General features: G+C 36.6%; 1 protein-coding gene across 3 annotated transcripts in view; it reads right to left on the bottom strand.

Moving 5' to 3' along the window:
* Positions 1-7,497: 7,497 nt before the first annotated feature.
* The window catches only part of LOC145994643 (murinoglobulin-1-like), a 164,140-nt gene continuing 146,944 nt past the window's right edge, over positions 7,498-24,693 (bottom strand). For all 3 annotated transcript variants that reach the window (XM_083130742.1, XM_083130739.1, XM_083130741.1), the window contains exons 28-30: positions 23,071-23,190; positions 12,639-12,872; positions 7,498-9,418 (exon numbers count right to left, since the gene is read on the bottom strand). In XM_083130742.1, the coding sequence (XP_082986868.1) occupies positions 9,255-9,418; positions 12,639-12,872; positions 23,071-23,190 (518 nt within the window). In that variant the 3' untranslated portion in view covers positions 7,498-9,254. The remainder of the gene's footprint in view (positions 9,419-12,638; positions 12,873-23,070; positions 23,191-24,693) is intronic.

Here is a 24,693-nt window from a genome sequence, read left to right on the forward strand (position 1 = left end):
AACAATTTATTCAGAACTGGCGAACCTGGTTGCTATGCATACTTACCTTTCAGTTAAAGGGGCGATTATATACTACTGCCACGATAATTCAATTCAGAAAATATTCTAACTACAATATTCCAAGTGATTTAAAACATCATCATTCATCCTCATCGTCGAGATTAGCTAAAGAGGCAAAAAGCGACGTTAAATAAGTAAATCGACACCTTTCTCTTTAAAGTTGTTTTAATGTGTTCGAGTCAGGGCCGTAGCCAGAATTGATCTCCGGGGGGGGGGGGCTCACGGGTTATCAGGGGGGGTCACGGGTTATCAGGGGGACTTTGTATGAGGGGGGATTATGTTATTATAAAATATAAAATTGAGAAATATCATGCAAATACTAGTTTTTTCTATATCTTCTAAAACATCTATTGAAGTGTTAATTGACTGCTACTCACACCATCGCTTAATACACACACACTACTATTTTTGATGATTGATTGATTTGGTGTTTTAAGTCCACTTTATGCACAGTAAGGCTAATCGGGACTGGGCCTACAGTTTAAAGTGGGATCCGAACCACTGTGCCATGTGATGTGCCTCCAGCGGGTATCGAACCTGGGACCCCTTGATTACAAGGCAACGAGGCTACCACTGCGCCATCGGGGAGGCCCACTATTTTTGATGATACAGGTATTTAAATCATACAAGTAGAAATGTACAATATTAACTTCAATCATAGTGCTTACCGAACTCCTCTTCGTTCCCAAAACTATGGATCTGTTGGTATTTGACGCAGCTGTGGAAGGAATGTGGATGATGACGTTAAAGTCACAGATATTTGTCAAACGAGAGGCTGCAACAGGGGCAGGGAAGTTACAGATAAATAAGCTCCCCTATGAAAGAACTTTCTAAAGTCTAGAGAATCTTCTAAACACTTACCGGTACTTAGATTTCTGCTCACAAACAAGATGAACAAATCTAATAGCTCCTGTTCATGTTCTGTGAACAGGGTGAGACCCCCCCTGCCCCTGCCTGGTTCGAGTTGGCGTGTATGTTAGATAGCAATAAAAATTGGATGGTGATTTGTGGATTAAAGGATTAGGAGATTAAAGGATAGGATCATAGAGACAAAGCCTTCTCCTCAACACTAGTGTTGCCCACGAGACGAGACTTTGGCCTGTCTCGTCTCGTGGAAATGCTGTCTCGTCTCGAAAATATTCGTTTGTCTCGGGACACATGATCAATCTCGTCTCGTCTCGAATTTTTAAAAGCCTATCCCGTCTCGTCCCGTGGGCAACACTACTCAACACATTTGAAAGTATATAATCGTCCTTCCCTGGAATGTAGTAACTAAAAAGTAAATGACAAATGGCGACCTAAACTACATGTAAGCTTGATAATGAATATGTGCTGTTATATCTGTATTCTTATCATCTTTTTACCTATTCACATAATAAAATACAATATAAACTAATTTACATATGTAATAAATTTAATTTAAACAATTATTATTATTATTATTATTATGAGACACTTTGTTGGGACCCCGCCGAAATATATTTCTAGATACGTGCATGGCACGAATGGGAGAGGAAAGAAGAGTTTACAGGATTCTTGTTGGGAAACCTGATGGTAGAGACCTGCAGAAAGGCGAAGATGGAGGGATAACGTTGAGATTGAAAACATTGGATTGATATTGCCCAGGATAGGAGGAACAGATGGAAGGCTTGTGTTGTTGCCGCCATATACTTCCTTCTGTTAGGGCCCGGTAGAGGGTGACACCAGTCCGGCTTAGGCCAGGGTAAAACATGAGATTCTTAGGGCAACTAAAACTGATTGATAACTTATTTTAGAAAGAGAAAAGGAACAAAGGAAACAACTTGTTTAACCTACTACGGAAGGTACAATGCACCGTATATTCTTAATTTTCATATTACATTAAATGTATATACATGATTGTATTTAAAGCTGTCTCTTTGTTTCTTGGTCACGTAAATCTCTATTAAACATATTTCATCTACTGGAAGGCTTCTTCTTCTTTCTGGATACGTGATGGACTTCTACTTCTATTTGGCTAACAAGCTTCTTCTTCTTTCTGGATACGTTATGGACTTCTTCTTCTATTTGGCTAACAAGCTTCTTCTTCCGTCTGCTAATAGGCTCCCTCTTCTTCTTTATGGATATGTGAAAGACTTCCTCTTCTTCTATCAATTAATCGGCTGATTCATCTATTGGTTAAGAGGCTTCTTCTTCTATCAATTGGTTAATAGACTTCTTCTTCTATCAACTGGTTAATAGACTTCTTCTATCAACTGGTTAATAGACTTCTTCTTCTATTTGGCTAACAAGCTTCTTCTTCCGTCTGCTAATAGGCTCCCTCTTCTTCTTTATGGATATGTGAAAGACTTCCTCTTCTTCTATCAATTAATCGGCTGATTCATCTATTGGTTAAGAGGCTTTTTCTATCAATTGGTTAATAGACTTCTTCTTCTACTAATCAATATACTTATTCTTCTATAAACTTCTTCTTCTATTAATTAATATACTTATTCTTCTATAAATTTGTTGTTCTATTATTTAATATACTTCTTCTTCTATCGATGAAATCATATGCCTTTCATATATTTATTCTTCTAGTAAATATATCTCTTATTTACAAAGGCACCTATATCCAAATTCCTTTATTTATTAAACATTGGATTGATTCCGGTATCTTCCCTGCTATATTTCCCTTCTTTTTGGGCTTTGTCAAAGATGCAACAATAATTCGAATCAATCTTTTGCTGCGCAATAACCTAATACAAGCAGAAAAAAGGGTTAATCGAAGGGCGCCGCCTGTCCCATGCTCGACCTCGATCCGGGTCAGCAATACATGTACCGCAACGAAAGTGCTGGGGGGGGGCGCAACTGAGTTGGCGCTGCACTAGGGAAAACAACCAAAAAGATCTAGTGGGAAAACTCCTTCCCACTAAAACGGAACAGATATAAAAATTATAATCGCTTTTTTTAACTTTATTAATCTTTACATACAATCACATATGCTGCACGTGTCGATCATTTCTTTATCTCACCTTTATCCATCTCCATTGTTTATCTCAGTTCATAAATTTATATAAGCACAATTAATTTCAGTTCTCCCAAACACTTTCATTCAATTCGCGTGCGCATTATTACTATAATCTGCGATCCTAATATTTCTTCCACGTGCTGCCATCTATGATTCCTTATTTCAATCATTGGCCATATGGTTTACATGTGCGGGTACGTAACACTCCCTTTCGGACAAAGAACAAACTTCAAATTTTATTTTATTTCTGTCCTTTCCGTCCAAAGGCAGGGAGGGTCAAATGAACCCTTGAACCAATCTGCTTGGGCTACTGCTGGGGTTTATTTATTAATTCGTTTTGGGGATATATTAATATTTACTCATCATGGGGAGGGGAAATTTTTGAGGTTTTCTGCTTTGTTAAACTTATGTCTGTCAGCAAATAGGTGGCAAAGACATCCCCGACATAGCCAATGCGCCGCTAAGCCTAACGGTCGCCACCGGGTGGCAAACAAATGGGTCTCTGATCCCCCCCCCTTCCAATCTGTGAGAGAAGGGTGCGTGTTGACAACAGATCCTATACGAATGAGAAAAAATCAGGCGTTTGGCAACAGCGCTTTTTGCAGTTCGAACCGCCGCCACCAGGAGACAAAAATTCTGGAATTGTCCAAGTTGGATCTTTGGCCGGACATCCTTTAGTTAGTTAGTCAGGTTGGTCACAGGTTTTTTCACCTAAAGACGAGTGAAGAGGTGTTCTCTCATCTCTCACAACATAGTATTGGAATAAATAAAAGTAAAAAAAAATGAGCGTTAGAAAATATATACACCGTGCGGCCATTAAGTAATGATACAGCAATCATTATTCCAAAACAAAGAAATGTATTTAGAATTTGCAATTAGAAATGTTCAAAATAATCTCCCTGCAACTCCACACAACGTTTGCATCTGTCGGAGAGGTGTTCAAAGGTACAATGAAAGTCCTGAACGGGTCAGTCTCTTGGTCATAGCATGTTGTATATCCTCAATGTCACTGAAACATTCACCTTTCAAGGTCCACTTTATTTGGGGGGGGGAGGTGGAGTAAAAGCTTGCAGGAGCCAAAACTGGCAAATATGATGGATGTTTGAGTACACAGATACAGATCAACTTCGAAGCTAAAAACGTCAGTGCACATTGCGCCGGAGCATTGTAATGTAACAGAAGCCAGTTGTTCTTTTGGAACAGTTACTTCCTGACATGTTGCATGTCGGCGAAAATATGTTACATTACACATAGGTAGTATTGTCCGTTCACTGTGGTTCCCTCAGGAACAAATTCACAAAAAACAATCACCATTGTCTTGGATGCATGATTTCTGCAACCTGACTTTCTTCTGCCAAGGAGATGATATGCCACATCATTCCATGCTTTGACGTTTTTGTTCATGGATCGAACTGGAAACACCACTTTGATCCTCAAGTGACAATTGTTCGCAACACGTCACGATCTTGATCAACTGCGTTCATGAAATTTTGACATTATTCAACTCGATGGTCTCTCTGCTGTCAATGGATGCGGCACCAGGGAAAAGTGACTGGATGGGGGGGGGGGAGAAAATAGTGTAGGGGGCAGTCACATCGAAACGCATGAAAACACTACATACATACATATATATTTGGGGTAATAATAATATTATATTCATGTGTGGTATTTTGTGTTTGTCCTTTATTCAGAGTGGACATATACTGCCTAGTTTAGATCCATATGATTCGTTTTAATAAATACATTAATTCTTATTTTATTCGGAAGTTTCGTTGTCTCTAGTGGTCTATTTCAGTGTTGGAAGACAGGCAGAGAATGGTCTAAAATAGTTTACCCATTTATAATTTTATAATTCATTGTCTTTCTTGATATGAAACTACTGAAAAGCTGACGGATTACGTAAACGTATGATATGAATAAAAAAATAGAAAGTGCTGAGTAATTCAGCAGGTGTTTTTTGATATGAGAAATCACTAGGCTGTAAACTAAGCAGGGGATAACCTTGTTCATGTCAATGTATCATTTTACACTTTGCACACTAAAAATCTTCCGGACTGGAATTGGGTTACATAGAAATCCATGCATCTCTGATGGCACAGGTACTGCATTCATTACAGGCACCCAAATTAAATGTCTTTTGTGCAAGTAGTCCAAGTTTGATTCTTGTGTTGGACTAACTTCACGAAAACAATTGCGTAGCCTCCTGAATTCTAACCAACCTCAGTGTAGAAAGTCATGTGACAGACTGGTCATCAAGAAGTTTAAGTTAATTACACTATATTAGTCATGCCAAATAGACTTTTCTAAGATAGTCAATTTTGTTATATTTGCAAATAATATCATACCCAAGACTAACCAAAACCCTTGGTTAAACCACAAAGACCAGCTTGTTAAGATACGAGGGTGGATCATTAAGTATCCCACAACAATTTTTTAAAAAAGAAGTTTAATAGGTAAGACAACATAAATTATACACATTGAAACCACATCTTTTAGCTACATTTTGACATAGGAGCCAAGTCTTTCAACACATTTTTCCCATCGTGGCACTAGTTTCAATATACCCTGTTCATAGAACTCCGTCAATTGGGAATACAGCCATCTGCGCACAACTGATTGCACTTCATCGGAATTGAAGCGTTCGCCACCTAGGAATTTCTTCATTGGGACAAACAGATGGAAGTCTTAAATGTTGAACCGCCCTGACAAGGTTCGGAGATGGATCCGCCAGTCGTTGAGAATTGCCTGCTCAATGGCTGTAACATTCCGTTCTGTTGCAGCTGTTACTGGTCGCCCGGAATGTGACGAGTCAACAAGATTCACACAGCCTGCTTGAAAGAATGTGCACCACCTGGAGATATTGCTACGGACCATACAGTCTTCCCCAAACATGCTCATTTCCCTGAGAATTTCACTAGGGTTTTGTCCTTTCCCCCACAAAAAACGAACTAGAGCTCTTTTCTTTTCACACGTTGACGACAATAACACGCCATGTTTGTTAAGTTCACGCTTCTGCCGCAAGAGTTATACCTGATCGAACAAATGCAGTCTCTAGCGCGAACTTCAAACTATACATCTGTAAAATTTCAACGACCCAGCCATAATAACATTGCGGGAAAAAATTGTTGTGCGATACTTAATGATCCACCCTCGTACAATCTGGAACAAATTGCATTTTCTTGTGTTACAACCACCTTCAATTACCATGAATGCAGTGACATTCCAAGATGTTTCAATCCCGAAGCTTACTCCTGTTGTTTTTCAATCAACCCTTGACCTCTGACGGCCATTCCCAAGTCTCTCATTTACTGTCATTATTTCATTGAGACCAATCATGTCACATCAGAAACCTCAATTCACAGTTGTCGGGAGTCAGATGTATGAACGAAAGCACTGATGTCTACACATTTCTAGTGGTCCCAAGGCAAATCTTATTTTAATCATTGAGAGGTGTAGAACTTCAATCCTTTGATGATAGATAACCCACATATATGGCAAATATTTTTCTTCTTATCTTGCAAATTTAGAAACTCAAAATTCTTCATGAGAGAAAAAAGACCTTTAACATCAATACAGCACATGCATGCTCACACACATACAAAAAAAAGTATATAATTGATTTCAATAAACTCAGTAGGCAGAGAATATACTTAATTTTTTCTCTTAGTAATTTTAGTGTCCGCGCTATACAATGTGAGTGGAAAGTGTATTACGGGGTGCATCCTGGCCTCTCTGATGGCATATTGTTGCCTTGTAATCAAGTGGTCTCAGGTTCAACCCCCGGCGGATGCGTATTACACAATGGTTTGGATACCACGTTAAACTGTAGGTCCAAACCTGATTAGAATATCTGACCGTAAAGTGACCTTTTTATATAAATAAATAGGACACCCAGTATCGAAAAGTTTTCCATCCCATAAAAATAGCATTCAAGATAATTTGTTAAATAACTGTTACATTTGCGAAATCACAATTATAATTATTCACTACTTTGCTTCTCAGGTTCCAGGAAGTTCACAAAAGTAAATTTTAACAACTCTGAACATTGTGCCTTGCCCATGCATGTTTCTGGTGATGATCTACTTCATTCGCATTTACCCCAATCAACCTTATGTGCAAAGAAAGTATAATATATGTAGCAACAATGTGCACGAAATATATCTAACAAAATTCTCTGGACACTTTTCTTTACCTATCCAGTACTTTTTGCCAATGCCTCATACATACGCCGAACAATTTGCCCAGCTAAGGAAATATCCAAGAATATCTAACCAATGCCAAAAAAATGGAAATCAAGTACAGAACTTGCAAGGCAATTGAAACAAAAATCACATTATATGACAGATATCCATCACACACGTAACTCAATCTCATAGGAAGAACAAGACACATGCACAACATAATGGTGATTAATGGAAAGATATTAATTCTCATTGGGCACACAAAACTTACAGAAACTTTTATATTTTATTACATATGCAAAAATATTTTACAGACAAAATGAAAGGTTAGTAAATAGTAATAATCATACATAAAAACTGAGATATTTAATTAGAAAATACAATCTTGATAATTGAGCAAACAACATTCCAGACAATTTTATATAGATAACTTTATTCAGTGGTGTACCAACATATTGCGAGGCCCTGGTCGAGATTAGAATGTGACGCCCCATCCGTTCTTTAAATTTAAAATATGAATGTGAATTGACAGAAAATCTTCAAGAATACATAAGCAAATTATCATATTTAAATAATAATAAATTACTGATGAAAATTATATTTATTAATATGCGACGGAGAAATTTACACTTTGTAGAGTATATACTGTAACGCTCCCTGCTGGAATTTTCTTTAACCGAAGTATTAGTAATAATACATTTTTAAATATGTTCTTCAGACATCTGAAATATCCTTAAATATGCTAAACTTTTTTTCAAATCAAAAATGCAAACTACAAATCTTTAAATATAACCTATATTATTTTTAATGAGTTTTTTTGCTTCTTTATTTCAAAATTTGTAGGATCACAAACCATGGAAGAAGAAAATATCGAAGGGTGCACGTAAAATGTCGGTGCTTGGTAAAGCTAGCAGTTGGAGGAGTTTTATTGTTAGCATATTGAAACTGGGAGAGGAAGGTCAAGAGAAAGAAGACAAGACAAAGTGCTTTTTATTCAAGAAAATATTTAGGATAAAATTGTCCAAGCAAGTTATCGTGAATTTGTGTGTAAATGTTTCACATGAGAAATACGACAATGATTTTACTTTCCTTGGGCCCCTAAGTCTTAGGGTCCAGCCCACCTTCATGTTACGTCTCTGATTTGACATATTCATTCAAATTATAACATTAAACTACAATTTAAAGCCAGATATAAAAACAGAATGTTTTTATGTTATTGCCCACAAAAATTAGCCATTTGCATGTATTTTTCTCACTTCTTTTTATTACATTTTCCGTATCAACCCCATTGGACGCGAGGCCCTGGCTGGTTGTCCACTTGGCCCAGCCCTTGCAACGCCACTGATTTTATTTATTAAGAAATATTTACAGATGAATTGAAAGATGCAGTTTTCCATAGAATAATTTTTGCTGTGTACGAAAATATATTTTCCAATTACCAATAACCAAAAGTTTATCATTGTATGTAAAACAACGAGTGTCTTAGACAAAGTAATTTTGCCATAGAAATGTATTTTAAAATGTAAGCATGAATGTTGTCTATTATATACACATTGCATAAAACAATTTATGCAAATTATAAACTATTATAGAAATAAGATTCATAAAATTATCTGTAATTTTAGCAACAAACTGATAATTCACTGTCAGTTGGTAATTATTGTCTATTTATAATCAATATTCTCTAATTAGTTTTAAAGCATGGAATGTGCATGATGCAATTTTTAAAATCTTATATTATGCAATGTTTCAAATTTGAAACACAAGACATTAGAATTTTGTTAATAATGTTTGAGGGAGTAGAACAAGTGCATAAAATTTCACATGCATTTCCTTGTTATAATTAATTTATTTACAGCAATGATATCAATATCATTCTTCTCTAAAAACATAACTATTTTTTCTTCCACACATTCCTAAATATTCTTAGAGTACTTGTTGAAAAAAAAAGTACTATACACAATGACAGGTCTAAGTGTCTAAAACTTTATTTACCAAGCCCTATAAATTGGTACACATTTCTTTCACTTGGCAATTGTACAAGTATTCCTTGCTGCTTTCACTGACTGTGGTTGTCCTGGGCGAGATGGAACTTGGACAATTGTTTCTGCTTCGGTAAGATGCAAAACTTGTGGTGGTTCATTCATATCATCATCCCAGTTGGCCAAGAGCAAAATATGTTTTCCACCTTCAAAAAAATCAAAAGAAGCTTGGTTAGGTTTATCAGATTATGAATAGCAAAAAGTAAGACACGCTGTCCCAAAATGTAGCACATTAAGTCAAAAATGTAGGACATATATATATTACAGTAAACCCTCGCTAACACAAAGCACTTAAGACGAACACTCAGTTGTTAACATGAACAAAATGTTGGTCCTGGCAGGGATGTATTATATCTTATAGAAAGTTTTATCACTTAATGCAAATTTTGGTTACCATGAATTACGAACTATTTTTTAGTTCATTGCTTCATTAGATCTCATTTAACACGAACTTTCAAAGTTATTCTGTTGTTCCTCGTTCGTTCCTCTGATAGGTATGTAAGAAATCGCCCAACAATCTCTATCATCTTGTCAACAATCAACTTATACAGATTGTAACCAACAGATTCAAATCAACACTGTGTTCAAATGTGTTTTTCTATTCTTTAAAACATAGCCAGTACGAGTAACATTACGATTAAAACTTGGTACAATTGCTCGACAATGGCAATAATCGCGTCAACAATGAGCATATACGTATTCAATCAACAAATTCAGTTGTGTGTTCAGTATGTAGCCAGTACAAGTTTGATCTGAATTGACCGCTAGTTTTACGGAAGCTATCAGTACAGTTGGCTGTTAAGTTACCAGGCATTTGTGTTCCCATCTGCGACAGCATAATATACAGGAATTTTTCACCAGAAAATGATCTGTGAGTACTTTTTCAAAAGTTAATTACTGTAGTACTGTAGTAGTGTTTTTTATGATGACATAATACATATTGTAAATGGTTAATGTGTAGAAAGAACTGTATTGCAACAGTAACATTTAAGTCCCCGGTTAGCACGATTTTTTTAAAATGAACTCTTGATATCTCGGTCCCTTGGAATTCATGTTAACGAGGGTTTACTGTAGTAGGAAACTTTAACAAATGATGTGAATTTGACACATTATTATTTAAAAATAGTGTAAAGTCGGTTTGTTTGACTCATTTGTTGTTTTATGTCCACTTAGCTCAGTTGGTAGAGCATCTGGCTACCACGTGGATGACCCAGGTTCAAATCCCAGGGCAGGTAATCTGGACCAGGAAATTTTTCAAATCATATCCCTGTTACTGCACAGCCCTAAGACCCACCCGGTCTCGTATCAATGGGTACCTGGGGGCAACCATGGGGGTAAAGGCTGATCATATCATCCCCAACTATGGCTGAGATCAAGAATATGCGGAGCTCTACTTCCACATCACCCCATATGCATTCATGGCATGCGTGCACATGCACAGGGGTACCTTTTATATGTACAGAAAGGCTAATCGGGGCGACCTGAACCACTCTGCCATGTGCCACGTTGATTACAAAGTGACAACATTACCACTGTGCCATTAGTGAGGCCCTTTGAAATGTGATCTGAACCTATAACATGAGAGGTTACATCTGGGCAGGGACAGAGAACTGGTTACAAATACACAGACTGCAACACATGGAGCAGCTCCAGAACTAACTAGAAAAGTTGGAATTAGGGAAAAGTTATTTATGGACAACTGTTCTCTAGATCTCTTTGATGATTCCACACCATGGAGAGTCCAGTGCTATGGGACCATCAACCCACAAAGATGGGACTGCCTCTGGGCATAGGATGTAAGGAATTGAAACTGAAATAGGTGGGTGACATATGCTCCTTTGTGAAAGGTGACCTGATGTTAACATGCTGGTGGGAAAGGAGACGGGTCCATGTCCTTTCAAACTTCCCCAAGGCAGTAGTAGATGGGAACTTCATCGACAACCATTGCAATTGCCTCATGTCTATTGCAGTGGAAGGCAACAAAAGGCATATCGGGTGTGTTACTTGGCTAACAGGATGACAAATTCCTGTAACATGAAACTTTTTTTTTCACCTTTTGGACAAGATAATCTCAATGCCTTCCTACTCCTCCAGACATACTCTCCTCACTTGAAACACCTGAGTTTCCAATGCTCTTTAGCAGGGCCGGACTGGGACTTACAAGAGGGCGGTGGCAATTTTTCTCAACAGGAAGCTCCAAAAAATTGTTCATTGTAATGGCTTAGTATTACAGTAAAGGATGAATTGATATACACATTTTTTATATACTAAAAGTAGATGTAAAAAAAATCAATAGATTTCTATTACCAAAACAGAAGAGCTCAACAGGATTTTCCCTGGTATTCCAGTGGGCCAGTCCGGCCCTGCTCTTTAGTACTGGCAATGGCAGAAATTGGGAGGCATCTCCCTTGGGTCCATCTACCATGCAGGGGAGGGGTTGATGCCAACATCAAGGAACAAGGAGGCTGAAGCCATGGGCCACTGGGTTGAGAAGACAAGTTGTAGCTGCACCACATTGCCGCAAAGGGAGTGAGGTAGAGGACAAGTGTGAAGTTCTCAAAGTGTGGTGTGCCGCACACTGAACATTACTGTGCTCCAATGGGTGGCACACTCAGTGAGCCCAAGCCTTCCTAATCCTCCATGAGTTAAGCAGAGGCCACAATGGTAAGTGAAGTAACTGAAATTGCTGTTTTTGCTCCAATTGCAAGTTTACTATTTTTTTTACGTACATGCTTTATTATTCACGAATTGCTGATGAAACATTTGTCAATTGTGGATAGACATATATTTTCTATGAGTTGGGAATACAAGAGGCATGTCTTTGCAGATGGTGTTGCGCTTCCCTGCAAATTTCAATACAGGGCAACTACAGTCGATTTTTAGGAACTGTATTCAGTAACATCGACACACTGCTTTTCTTATAGGTCCATTATACATTTTTATTATTTTTCCCCCACCAAGAATAAGCGATTTTTAATTCGACATTGCATGATTGTAGGAACATAATAGTGCTAATTACTAATTTTTTATCATTCATTTTAGTCTTTTGTAGCCTGCCAAATATGAATTTTCGTGTAAAATTTAAATTTCTTGTTCTTCTTCCTATTTTGAACTATCATTATTGGAAGGGAAATGTATACATTTCATTTCCCATGAGAGGCCTATCATTCAAGAAAAAAAAAAACTGCTTTGATTTATTTTATTCATCATGGCATATTTGAAAAGGCACCTGAAAATGCAATCCATAGAGGCATACAGGCAGGAGAGACTGTGGTATGGAAAAGATTAAATTTGTTGGAAAAAGAACTTTAAGATGCATATTTACACTTAATGTATGAGTACATATATAAGCACTGGTTCACTTACTATTTTGTAGTGGAGAGCAATCACATCCTTCAGAAACTGACAAGGAAGTACGTTTGTGAATCATTGCAGGTTGTCTACCAGGCGATACATCTAGTAAAATCTTTACAGTCGCTGCATGTTTGTCTGTTGCAACCTTCTTAATCGATGCCTTATAGACTTTCTTTGAATTGCAATAGAGGTCATTGAAGTTTGGTGGTAATGCTTGGAGGCACCTCGGACAACTTGGTTTCCACTCTGAAATGATAATGATATAATAAGCTTGCTAAATTCTAAGATACACAGAATATAATGAAATGCGCAACAATATTAACACAAAATAATTCAGTATAATGATTCATCAGAATTTTGCTGATATTTTTACCAATCTGACTATACTATAACTCCCCACAGAACATACTAAATTGAACCATTTGGTGATTATTAAGAGAGAAATTAAATGAAAACTGGCCAAAATTTCTCAATTTTTAATATAGATGCTTTATGTCACTTTTGCTTTAATAATATACAACATTATTTCAGTAAAATGTTTGAACTGTGTCACGTGCCAGTTTCGATGACACAATGAAGGTTGCAAGGAGGAATGGTTTCTCGGAATCGACGAGAGATGGCAGCATGCTATATAAAGAGGAGCAAAGGAAATTATAAAAAACTTAGAGCGGAGAAGAGGGATTATATATATTATAGTAAATTGAGAAATATATAAAAGAAGAGTTCAAATACTATAAAAGAAATAAATAGAATGTTGTGTATAGTAAATTAAAATAATTAAGAATATGGCCGCATATGAAACGTTTAGGAAAGTTATTAAGTAAGCAAACAAATTCAGAAATCTATCTCTTTTGATTTCTCTGATGAGGAGAACATCGTCAGTGTTTTGGTTGTTTGTCCCCGGTGGCGCTGTTTCAAATTAGATGCCCCGAAGCACTTTACGGTTGCGCTCTTTATTAGTTACACTGGGCCATTGGTAGCGCTTGTTATTAGCGATCCTGGTTATCCCCCTTTGGTCGTTAAATAGGAGGTGGCGCTATTGTCAGTTTAGTCGACCCTACTCTTTCTACAAGTATAGCTTGTATTGTTTGCCAAAGAAGCGGGGAAAGCGAGCGCATAAATAAGATTACGCTTTAAAAAAGAAAGATAATAAATTAAAAGAAGAAAAGAAGAAGAAGCCTTTCCCATATTAAAAGAAGAAGAAGTCTTTTCGATTATCAAAGAAGAAGAAGCCCTTTTGAGAATAAAAGAAGAAGAAGCATTTTCCATATTAAAAGAAGAAGCTTTTTTGATAATAAAAGAAGAAGAAGCCTTTTTGATAACCAAAGGAGAAGAAGCCTTTTCGATTATACATACATATATATATATATATATATATATATATATATATATATATATATATATATATATATATATATATATATATATATATATATATTCTCTGTATTTTGTATAGTTCTCAGAATATAGATCCGCATTTAACTATATATAACTTTCTTATTTGGAATTCTCAAATAAAGAACCTAACCCCCTGAGATTAAGATATCTGTAGCCGTGGTAAATAACATTTAAGTACGTACCCACAAGGGGCATAGCATTTAGTGGCGACCAACGTTGCGGCTAGCAGAATTGTGACTGAGAAAGCAAAGAAAAAGGAAGAAGGCCAAAATGGAGGAAGAAAATAAAACTGAAGGCGAGAACAGAGAAACTATATTGGAGGAAATGGAAGACAGAAAGGAAATATTAAACTGCTGTGGAAAAGAGGGAAATAAGGAAGAAACTATCCTATGCAGCTCATGCAAAGAAATGAAACATTGGCTATGTGAGAAGATAAGAAGAGAAAAGTACATAGGAATAAGTGAAAGAGGAAATTTCGTATGCAAAAATTGCAAGGAAGAAAGGACAAAAGAAAAAGAAGAAGAGAAGAAAAGGGAAAAGAAGAAGAGAAGAAAAGGGAAAAAGAAGAAGAGAAAATGAAGGAAAAACAAAATAAGACGGAAGAGGTGAACATGATAGAAATACTTCAGAAGTTATCAATGAAGATGGATGAGAATAACAGAGAAATAAAAGAGAATAGTAGAAAGATAGATGAAAGCAGGAAAGAGTTAAAAATGCAGATAGATGAAAATAGTAGAGAATTAAAAGAGAATAGTAGAAAGTTAGAAGAAAAGTTAGAGGAAAGTAATAAAAAGATGGAAGAAAGGCTCGAGGAAAACAGCAGGAAATTGGAAGCCTCGAGATCCGAAACCCATGAGATGTTCTTGAGATTGAATGAAACGTGTGAAGGAAATAGAAAGTCGTTGGAAAGAAAGATAGAAGGGACAATGCTGGATCAAGAGTACGAGTTTAGAAATGAATAGAAGAAGCGAAGATGAGGTTTCAGAGATTAGAGAAGAAAATGGACAAAGAAATGAAAGTCCAGAAAGGAAAATTGGGGAAAGCGATTCTCAGACAGAAGTAGCTGTTTCAAGAACAGAAGAAAATGACAGCAAGACAGAAGTAGATGTATCCAGAATAGCAGAAAACGAGGACAAGATAGAAGAAGCGAAGGTCCTTATAGAACATAGAAGTTGTAAGATAAAGGAGGAAAGTTCCAATGACGAGCATGACAGCAAGATAGAAGAAGTAGCTATAAAGTTACGAGAAGAAAATACTCAGGAACTTAAAGAGGTCAAAGAAGAGGAATATGAGAAAATAGAAGAAGAAGAAAGAGGAATAGAAAGGGATGAAAAATTTAGTTGTCAATGTAATGATGAAGAGATCAATGTCAAAATGAAAATGAAAGAAGAAAGTTCCAGTGACGAGCTTCTGATGGAAGGAGAAAAGAAGCATAAGCCTAGAAGAAGATGTAAACAAAGAAGAAAGAAAAGTAAAATTAAATTTAGATATATTCACGTAAAGACATGGAAGAAGAAGAAGATAAAGAAATTAAAAATAGAAATGAACCTGAAGAAAGTTAAGAATATGCTAAAAAGGGTCAACATAGATCAAATGGATTTTGATGCTACTTCACCAAAGAGAAGGAAGAAGAAGACGAGACGGAAAAGACAAGGAGAGCATGCATTTGATGAAGATGTAGAACATAAGAAGAAGTCTTGGCAGAAACCAGATTGGAAGAAGAGAGAAATGAAAGTAATTTCTTTACTGGAAGAAAGTTGGAAGAGGAGGAAGAAGGATCTTGAGAAGAATAGAAAAAAAAAATAGAAGAAAGAAAAGAAAAAGAGGAAGAGAAAAAGAAAATAAGATAGTGACAAGCAACGAGTATTTGAAAGAATTGAAAGAAACAAATAAGACTGACTAGTGCAAAGGAAGGAAATGTTATGATTTATAGACTGGCAAGCGAATGTTTCTAGAATTAATAAAGTGTCTGAAAAAGTTCCAGTTCACCAGAAGAAAAATTCGTGGAATTATTAGTTTGGGCAAATATTAATATTCTATTTGAAAGAAGAAAATTTTAGTTCTTTAATGTTAGTTCCTGTAAAAAGATATATATATGATACCCATCTTTGGAGGAAAATCTATTCTGCAAGTTATATCTGAGGAAAGAATAATAAGTGCTAATTTATATCACCATTCCATGGAACAATGAGACCGATAGTGGAAGATCAAACCTGTAAAAGGAAAGATGCCAAAGAAAGTAATATGGAAAATGGAAATCAACTTTTCAATTGTACGAACAGAAGAACGAAGAAGATAGAACAGTTAGGCACAGAAGGAAGTTAATAATGAAGAAAACTCTCAGGAAAAAAGGAGAAGATAATATAGAAGATCGAACACTATCAGTAAAATGAATTCTTTGTAAGCTTATACAATTAAAAGTCATCGTGTATTTAGAAAAGTGTAAAAGAAATGGGTTGTAATCCCAGAAGTTAAAGAAGAATCGGTTGTATTCAGAGAATTGGGTTGTAATCCCAGAAAATAAATACAGGGAGGTTATTGCAGCATGCCACCGCTTCAGCGTCGGCCGCTTGCCGGCCCAGTCATGCAACAGGTGCCGGCAAATTGCGTAACAGATAGCCCGTTACACAAACCGCTTGTTTTGTAATGTTTCCACTTTTCACAATTATAGTTACAATTACAACTTAAATAAGCACGTACCTTGCCGCAAGGATGCTGGAAAAGGTGTCCTCTAAAATACAAATATTTCTGGCACTTTATTTCTGCCCATATCGCTTCTGACAGCAATGACTCATCCAACATAAAGGATTCAATTTTTCATTCTTGTCTTGCCTTCGAATAAACAAAACCGTGACTCTTATTTTGCAGATAACACAAGATTAATCCTTTTGAACACTAGAGTCAGTGGCGTGCCCAAGATTTTCGAGGGGGGAGGTTACGTATACATTATTATGCAAAACGAAAGCGCAGATAAACGAATTATTTAACAGTGTCACTTAATTTTAACGTGTGAATATTTTTGAAGTAAAGTAGCGATCATACACTGTGTGCGTTTTTCTTTCTGAGAGCGCCATTTGAAATAAGCACTTTTCCCCTTTTGCTACTATGGGATAAACTGAATATAAAAGGCTATAACTGCTCAACAACTGCATCTTTTTAAGAAATTTAAATTCTAAATGTAAGAATGAACAAAAAGCAACATTTTATGTAAATTCCGACAATTGTGAGTCCAGGGGGAAACGGGGGCCAAATCCCAAAGTTCTATTTTCCCCGTAATTACGCAAAATTTCTGAACGTCGTAATTTCCATATTTTTTTTTTTTTCAAAGTTGCGGCAGGAGCATTACATATCCTCATAGAGTAGTCTTTTGTTGTGCTTCCCTCAAAATTTGGTCCATCCAGTGTCTATAGAGCCGACGCTAGAAGCGAAATTCCTCAGATGTCGCAAGAGCGATAGCGGCTTATCGGAGTAGTGGTAAGCCGCGAGAAGCCTGTCGATACTACGCGAATGCGACAGCTGTCGGTTACCAGTTGTTTAGACGTGTTCACTTCGATTTGCGTTTATCAGTACTCGTGTTGTTCAGTGCTAGTGCTTTATCGTGTGTTAATTGTTATTCATTCATTAGTTATGCCGCCAAACAAATATAGTCTTGAACAAAGAGTTTTTATGTACGATACTTACGTGAAAACGAACTCTTGCAGAAAAGTAGTCAGGCGATTCGCAAGAAAATTTCCTGGCAATCCTGTTCCGGACAGACATACTGTTTACAACCTCGTTAAAAGATTACGAGAGACAGGATCTCTTGAACCTAAGAAACGTGTTTCCAGACGACGTGTTCTTACGGAAGAAAAGCTAGACGAAATTGGTGAACGACTTGAACATACTCCAAAAAAAATCCCTCCGTCGGCTTGCTCAGGAAACAGGCATTTCAAAATCCTCAGCACGAAATGCCACTAAATTACTTAGATTAAAACCCTACAAAATTACAGTGGTTCATGAATTGCAACCGCGCGATCACGCGACTAGAGTTCGATTCTGTAACTGGATGCTGGATAATATTGTTGCTGGCAGAGTAAATCCAGAATTAATCATATTTTCAGACGAAGCTTGGTTCGAATTGAATGGCCGAGTTATTTCACAAAACAATCGCTATTGGAGCGCAGAAAAACCTGACCTTGTGCATGAAGTTCCGCTCCATCCTGCAAAAATTGGTGTGTGGTGTGGTTTGAATGCGCACAGAATAATAGGGCCTATTTTTTATGAAGGTACTATCAATGGTGAAAGGTATCGAAGAGACATACTACAACCATTTTTTGAACAATTAACGGACATTGAATGCCAGCAGTCATTTTTTCAGCAGGACTCTGCTACTGCTCACACTGCTTATGAATCACTTAATTTTATTGCCGAGATTTTTGAGGACAGAATTATCAGTACTGAGTTGTCGCCCTCTCGTAGCCCCGATCTTACTCCTTGTGATTATTATTTATGGGGAACATTAAAAAACAAAGTGTATCAGAATAACCCGCGTACAATAGAGGATTTAAAAGAAAATATAAGAAGAGAAATTGCCAGAATCACACCTGAGGAGCTTATGGATGTTCAGAGGAATTTCATACGCAGATGCCGGAAATGTATTGGTGTTGAAGGAGGTCATTTTCAACATCATTTATAACACAGAAGGTTAGTGATCATCATTATTATTAGTTTTAAATATAATTTTACACTTTCGGTTTGCTTTATGCGCCGCAATGCTGTTTCTGTTACGGACTATCTGTTACGCAATTTGGCGGCACCTGATGCATGACTGGGCCGGCAAGCGGCCGACGCTGAAGCGGTGTCTAAGAAAGATTACATGTCAAAAATAAAGTGCCAGAAATATTTGTATTTTAGAGGACACCTTTTCCAGCATCCTTGCGGCAAGGTACGTGCTTATTTAAGTTGTAATTGTAACTATAATTGTGAAAAGTGGAAACATTACAAAACAAGCGGTTTGTGTAACGGGCTATCTGTTACGCAATTTGCCGGCACCTGTTGCATGACTGGGCCGGCAAGCGGCCGACGCTGAAGCGGTGGCATGCTGCAATAACCTCCCTGTATATCTAGATACATGCTGATATGAAATTCAGGCTGATGTGAAGAATTATTGTAGCTGATGGAAACACTTGGATGGTCAACTCAGAGAGAGAGTTCCTTGAAATGGAAAAATCTGAGCTAACTCATAATGTGTAGAAAGATTGCTGAAAGAAGAAAAGGGTTAAACGAAAATTACTATTTTGGCAGGACATCATCAGGTAAAGACTATCTTGGAGAGATTAGACGAGCAGACTTGCAGGAGATGAACTATTGAAGAATTATATTTTGTATTTAAAAATAACTTAAGAGGTCACGAATATTTCCGGAACGTGGTGATAAGATATCTAGAAACGAAAATAGAAAGAAGAGAGAAATAGAGAGATGAGGAAAAATGCTGCATGCCAGGAGATATAATTGCACAGAGAAAGTGAAAAGTAATGTAAGCAGTAGAAATGAGAGCCACTGAGAAGAGTCAAATGAGATGTAAAGTGTAAAAATTTATAAATTTACAAATGAACTTTCCAATATATAAATCTTTCATCCTCAAGAAGGGGGATATTGTGTCACATGCCAGTTTCGATGACACAATGAAGGTTGCAAGGAGGAATGGTTTCTCGGAATTGACGAGAGATGGCAGCACGCTATATAAAGAGGAGCAAAGGAAATTATAAAAAAAACTTAGAGCGGAGAAGTGGGATTATATATATTATAGTAAATTGAGAAATATATAAAAGAAGAGTTCAAATACTATAAAAGAAATAAATAGAATGTTGTATATAGTAAATTAAAATAATTAAGAATATGGCCGCATATGAAACGTTTAGGAAAGTTATTAAGTAAGCGAACGAATTCAGAAATCTATCTCTTTTGATTTCTCTGACGAGGAGAACATCGTCAGTGTTTTGGTTGTTTGTCCCCGGTGGTGCTGTGTCAAATTAGACGCCCCGAAGCACTTTATGGTTGCGCTCTTTATTAGTTACACTGGGCATTGGTAGCGCTTGTTATTAGCGATCCTGGTTATCCCCCTTTGTTCGTAAAATAGGAGGTGGCGCTATTGTCAGTTTAGTCGACCCTACTCTTTCTACAAGTATAGCTTGTATTGTTTGCCAAAGAAGCGGGGAAAGCGAGCGCATAAATAAGATTATGCTTTAAAAAAGAAAGATAATAAATTAAAAGAAGAAAAGAAGAAGAAGCCTTTTCCATATTAAAAGAAGAAGTCTTTTTGATTATCAAAGAAGAAGAAGCACTTTTGAGAATAAAAGAAGAAGAAGCCTTTTCCATATTAAAAGAAGAAGCCTTTTTGATAATAAAAGAAGAAGATGCCTTTTCCATATTAAAAGAAGATGAAGCCTTTTTGATAATAAAAGAAGAAGAAGCCTTACGATAATCAAAGAAGAAGAAGCCTTGTCGATAGTCAAAGAAGAAGAAGCCTTTTCGATAATCAAAGAAGAAGAAGCCTTTTTGATAACCAAAGGAGAAGAAGCCTTTTCGATTATACATATATACAGGGTGATTGGTAATTAGATGTATTCCCTGAAAGGGGTTAAAGTAGAGACAATTTGCAATAAATTTGACCATATGATACCCCGTCCGAAAATTAGTAGTTTTCGAGAATATCGAATTTCTTTTGTTTTTTTAAAAAAATGACAATTTTCCACATAAAAACATGAATTGAGAAAAAACTGCGCAGTGTATGGAACTTATTTCAGCGTTTTCTGATAGCTAACGAATAAGTGGTTCATTGAAAAAAAAAGTTTTTCCCAAATAACCATCATATGTAAGTACCGGGTGGGTCTAAACTTACAAGTGATGATAAAAAAATGCACTCTTAGTTTACTTGGCAATGTATTAATAACAAAAATGGTATGACACGAAGCATACAAATTACTTAAATTACTTCCTTGTGTCATCTGCTATCCAACAAGGAACAAATGTTGCTAACATTCACATTTGTGTACAAGAAATAATACTTCATTCATCTTCATGTGAATGGAATCAATGAACAATACAATTAAAGAACATTACACGTCTTGCTCAAAGTGGGCACCTCCGTTACGAATGCAGGCACGCAGGTTTTTACGGACATTTGGTCTCTTAACTCGTGATGTGATGGTGTCCTTGATGTGTTGACCAGCTGTTAAGATCCTCTCCCTGAGCTCTTCTTGCGAGTTTACCGGTGTCTTGTCATGTGGCTCCAAATGTAGAAGTCGCAAAGCGTCAAATCGATTGGGGGATCGAGCTGGGCAGTATCATGCTGATAAATCATGTCACGTCTTGTAGCTAGAGGCACATCCTCCAACAACATTCCTCAAAAAATGTTCATAAGTGATGTCATTTAAGATTTGGGGCAGGAAAAATGGCTCGATCAAATGATTGTGGATGACGCCCATCCATACTTCTGCCTGGGCGTGCGACAGTGGCTGGATGAAAATTACCCAAAGAAATGGATTGGCCGAGGTGGCCTGTTTCCCTGGCCGGCTTGATCCCCCGATTTGACGCTTTGGGACTTCTACATTTGGAGCCACATGACAAGACACCTGTAAACTTGCAAGAAGAGCTCAGGGAGAGGATTTTAACAGCTGGTCAACACATCAAGGACACCATCACATCACGAGTTAAGAGACCAAATGTCCGTAAAAACCTGCGTGCCTGCATTCGTAACGAAGGCGCCCACTTTGAGCAAGACGTGTAATGTTCTTTAATTGTATTGTTCATTGATTCCATTCACATGAAGATGAATGAAGTATTATTTCTTGGTTTGATTTGATTTGGTGTTTTAAGTCCACTTTATGCACAGTTAGGCTAATCGGGACTGGACCTACAGTTTAAAGTGGGATCCAAGTATTATTTCTTGTACACAAATGTGAATGTTAGCAACATTTGTTCCTTGTTGGATAGCAGATGACACAAGGAAGTAATTTAAGTAATTTGTACGCTTCGTGTCATACCATTTTTGTTATTAATACATTGCCAAGTAAACTAAGAGTGCATTTTTTTATCATCACTTGTAAGTTTAGACCCACCCGGTACTTACATGTGATGGTTATTTGGGAAAAACTTTTTTTTCAATGAACCACTTATTCGTTAGCTATCAGAAAACGCTGAAATAAGTTCCATACACTGCGCAGTTTTTTCTCAATTCATGTTTTTATGTGGAAAATTGTCATTTTTTAAAAAAACAAAAGAAATTCGATTATCTCGAAAACTACTAATTTTCGGACGGGGTATCATATGGTCAAATTTATTGCAAATTGTCTCTACTTTAACCCCTTTCAGGGAATACATCTAATTACCAGTCACCCTGTATATATATATATATATATATTTTCTCTGTATTTTGTATAGTTCTCAGAATAAAGATCCGCATTTAACTATATCCTCTTGGCTATAAAACGCTTTCTTATTTGGAATTCTCAAACAAAGAACCTATCCCCCTGAGATTAAGATATCTGTAGCCGTGGTAAATAACATTTAAGTACGTACCCACAAGGGGCGTAGCAACTGGCAAATTTATATTTATATTAATTATTTGTCAGTCTAAGACAGTGTTTATCAATTGGCGTGTTGTATTAGGTATTAACAGAGAATTTGTAACAAGAAAAAAAATCTCTACTGGGCATCAACCACGCAAAATGTGTTTCCGAAGCTTTATGGGTTTAAAGTCCACCATCTTGAAGTACTTTGATTGATTTAAATCAAATGCAATATGAGATCAGTTACAGAAGTATCTAGTGGCTGTACAAAATTCATCTCCAAAGCTTTAAATTTACGGTAGTGTATTTAAAATATTTATAAATTGATCCCCACTCCCCTCCTAAACTATGCATTCTATTTGAAAGAAATCACAAAACTGTACCCAATAAATGACACTGAGTTTTGTGAGTAAATGAGTGAGTGAGTATTGAGTGTAAGAGGGTGACAGAGAAGGGGAGGGGAGTACATGAAAGTATGTATGTAAATTAATATTTACCATCACCCTGAACAAATACAGGAAGTGGTCCTTCTATTCCATCAGGAACATCTAGTTCATGATCCACATTTGTAAAGTTGGGGTTGAGACCTTCACCTACGGCTCCAAAAATTACTGGGCCTATTTATGAGAGAGGACATAAAAAATGAATCAAACAATCTTTTACTGGTAAAGGTTAGTTACAATTTTAACATACATATAAAATTTCTCACATACAGATTGAAAAGGGTTAAGAGTTAGCCATGCTGTCACAAAATAATTCTAATTGTAAGTACAGTTATCAACTTCTAATCAGCTTTGTCGTGAAAAAGCTCAGAACCGTTGAATTGGTGAGGAGTGTTTATTCACAGATTTCTTTTATCTTTTCTACCAAAAAATAAACTAGAAAGGAATCAGTACTTCTAATGTGGATACTAATGAATAGTTTTCTGTATTACAGGCAGATGGCACTAGTTGTCACATATCTAAAGGTAACAACATGAACTTTACGTTGCAGAAAACCTGGACAAAGCATACAGAGATATTCAAGTAGTATAATTTAGAGCAAAGCAAGATATTAACTTTATAGTACATGGCATGTCAAAAACCCTGGTTCAATTCCTTGCTGAAACTTAAATTTTCACAATTTTACATCTTTCTTATTTTCCATTTATTTTATGCCGCAATAATGACAATTAATGATAAAATGAAATTGATGAAGGAGCACTCACAATGAAACACTCATGCCCACACTCAAACCTGGAACCATCGATGGTGAGATCAAGCGCTCAAACTAGCTCGAGCACCAAGGGCATTGAAATGTTCACTAACTTTTCAGTAAGTCAATACTAATGTTAATCATAGTACATATTGAACACTCAACAGAATTGAAAATATCACATTACATACAAATAATGTGAACCTTTCAGTGCTTTGTTCCAAAATAATACCATAATTATTTCGGGGTGGCTACTCTAGGACCACGATAAAATTCAAGTATAATTCCCAGTTTTCAAGGTGGATTTTCAAAAAAATTCAAGCCAGGCGCGGCTCATGCATAATTTTCCTGGGGATTCACCAAAATTATGCAAAGTGGACTTATCTAAACCTTTTGAGACACTACACGCTTTGGTTCATATAGATAGTACTGGGAAAATTATCAAATTTTGGCCGGTAGATTACTGACAATGTTAATTTGCTTTATGTTCAGATAACAGTGACAGCACCAAATATGTGTGTGTGTGTGTGTAGGGGCGATCATTTTAATTTAAGATTTTCGTATGGTATTGTCTTTAGGGGTTTCTGAATTCAGAAAATATTCTCGCCTCAATTTTGCCTCTTCCACTCTTGCCAACTCTTTTCTGGTCCCACCACTGTCAAATAAGACTATATTATTGGAACTGGATCCTGAACCTACAGTTAAAAATACAAATCTCTGCCTGCTAAAATGAGTATGTATCAGTAATCGAACCCAAGACTCCTTGATTACAAGATAATTCTTATATAACTATTCGAAAGTATATCGCTAAATCAAAGCGATTTGATTCTATTCTATGCATATGCAATAAGTTAACTTCTCGCACAGCAACAACTACACTCCTTCCAATACACAATCCACCTCACTCCACTCAACGTATCACCACG

This window comes from Lepisma saccharinum, chromosome 11 (genome assembly GCF_977018435.1).
Source record: "Lepisma saccharinum chromosome 11, izLepSacc3.1, whole genome shotgun sequence".
Lineage (NCBI taxonomy): Eukaryota > Metazoa > Arthropoda > Insecta > Zygentoma > Lepismatidae > Lepisma > Lepisma saccharinum.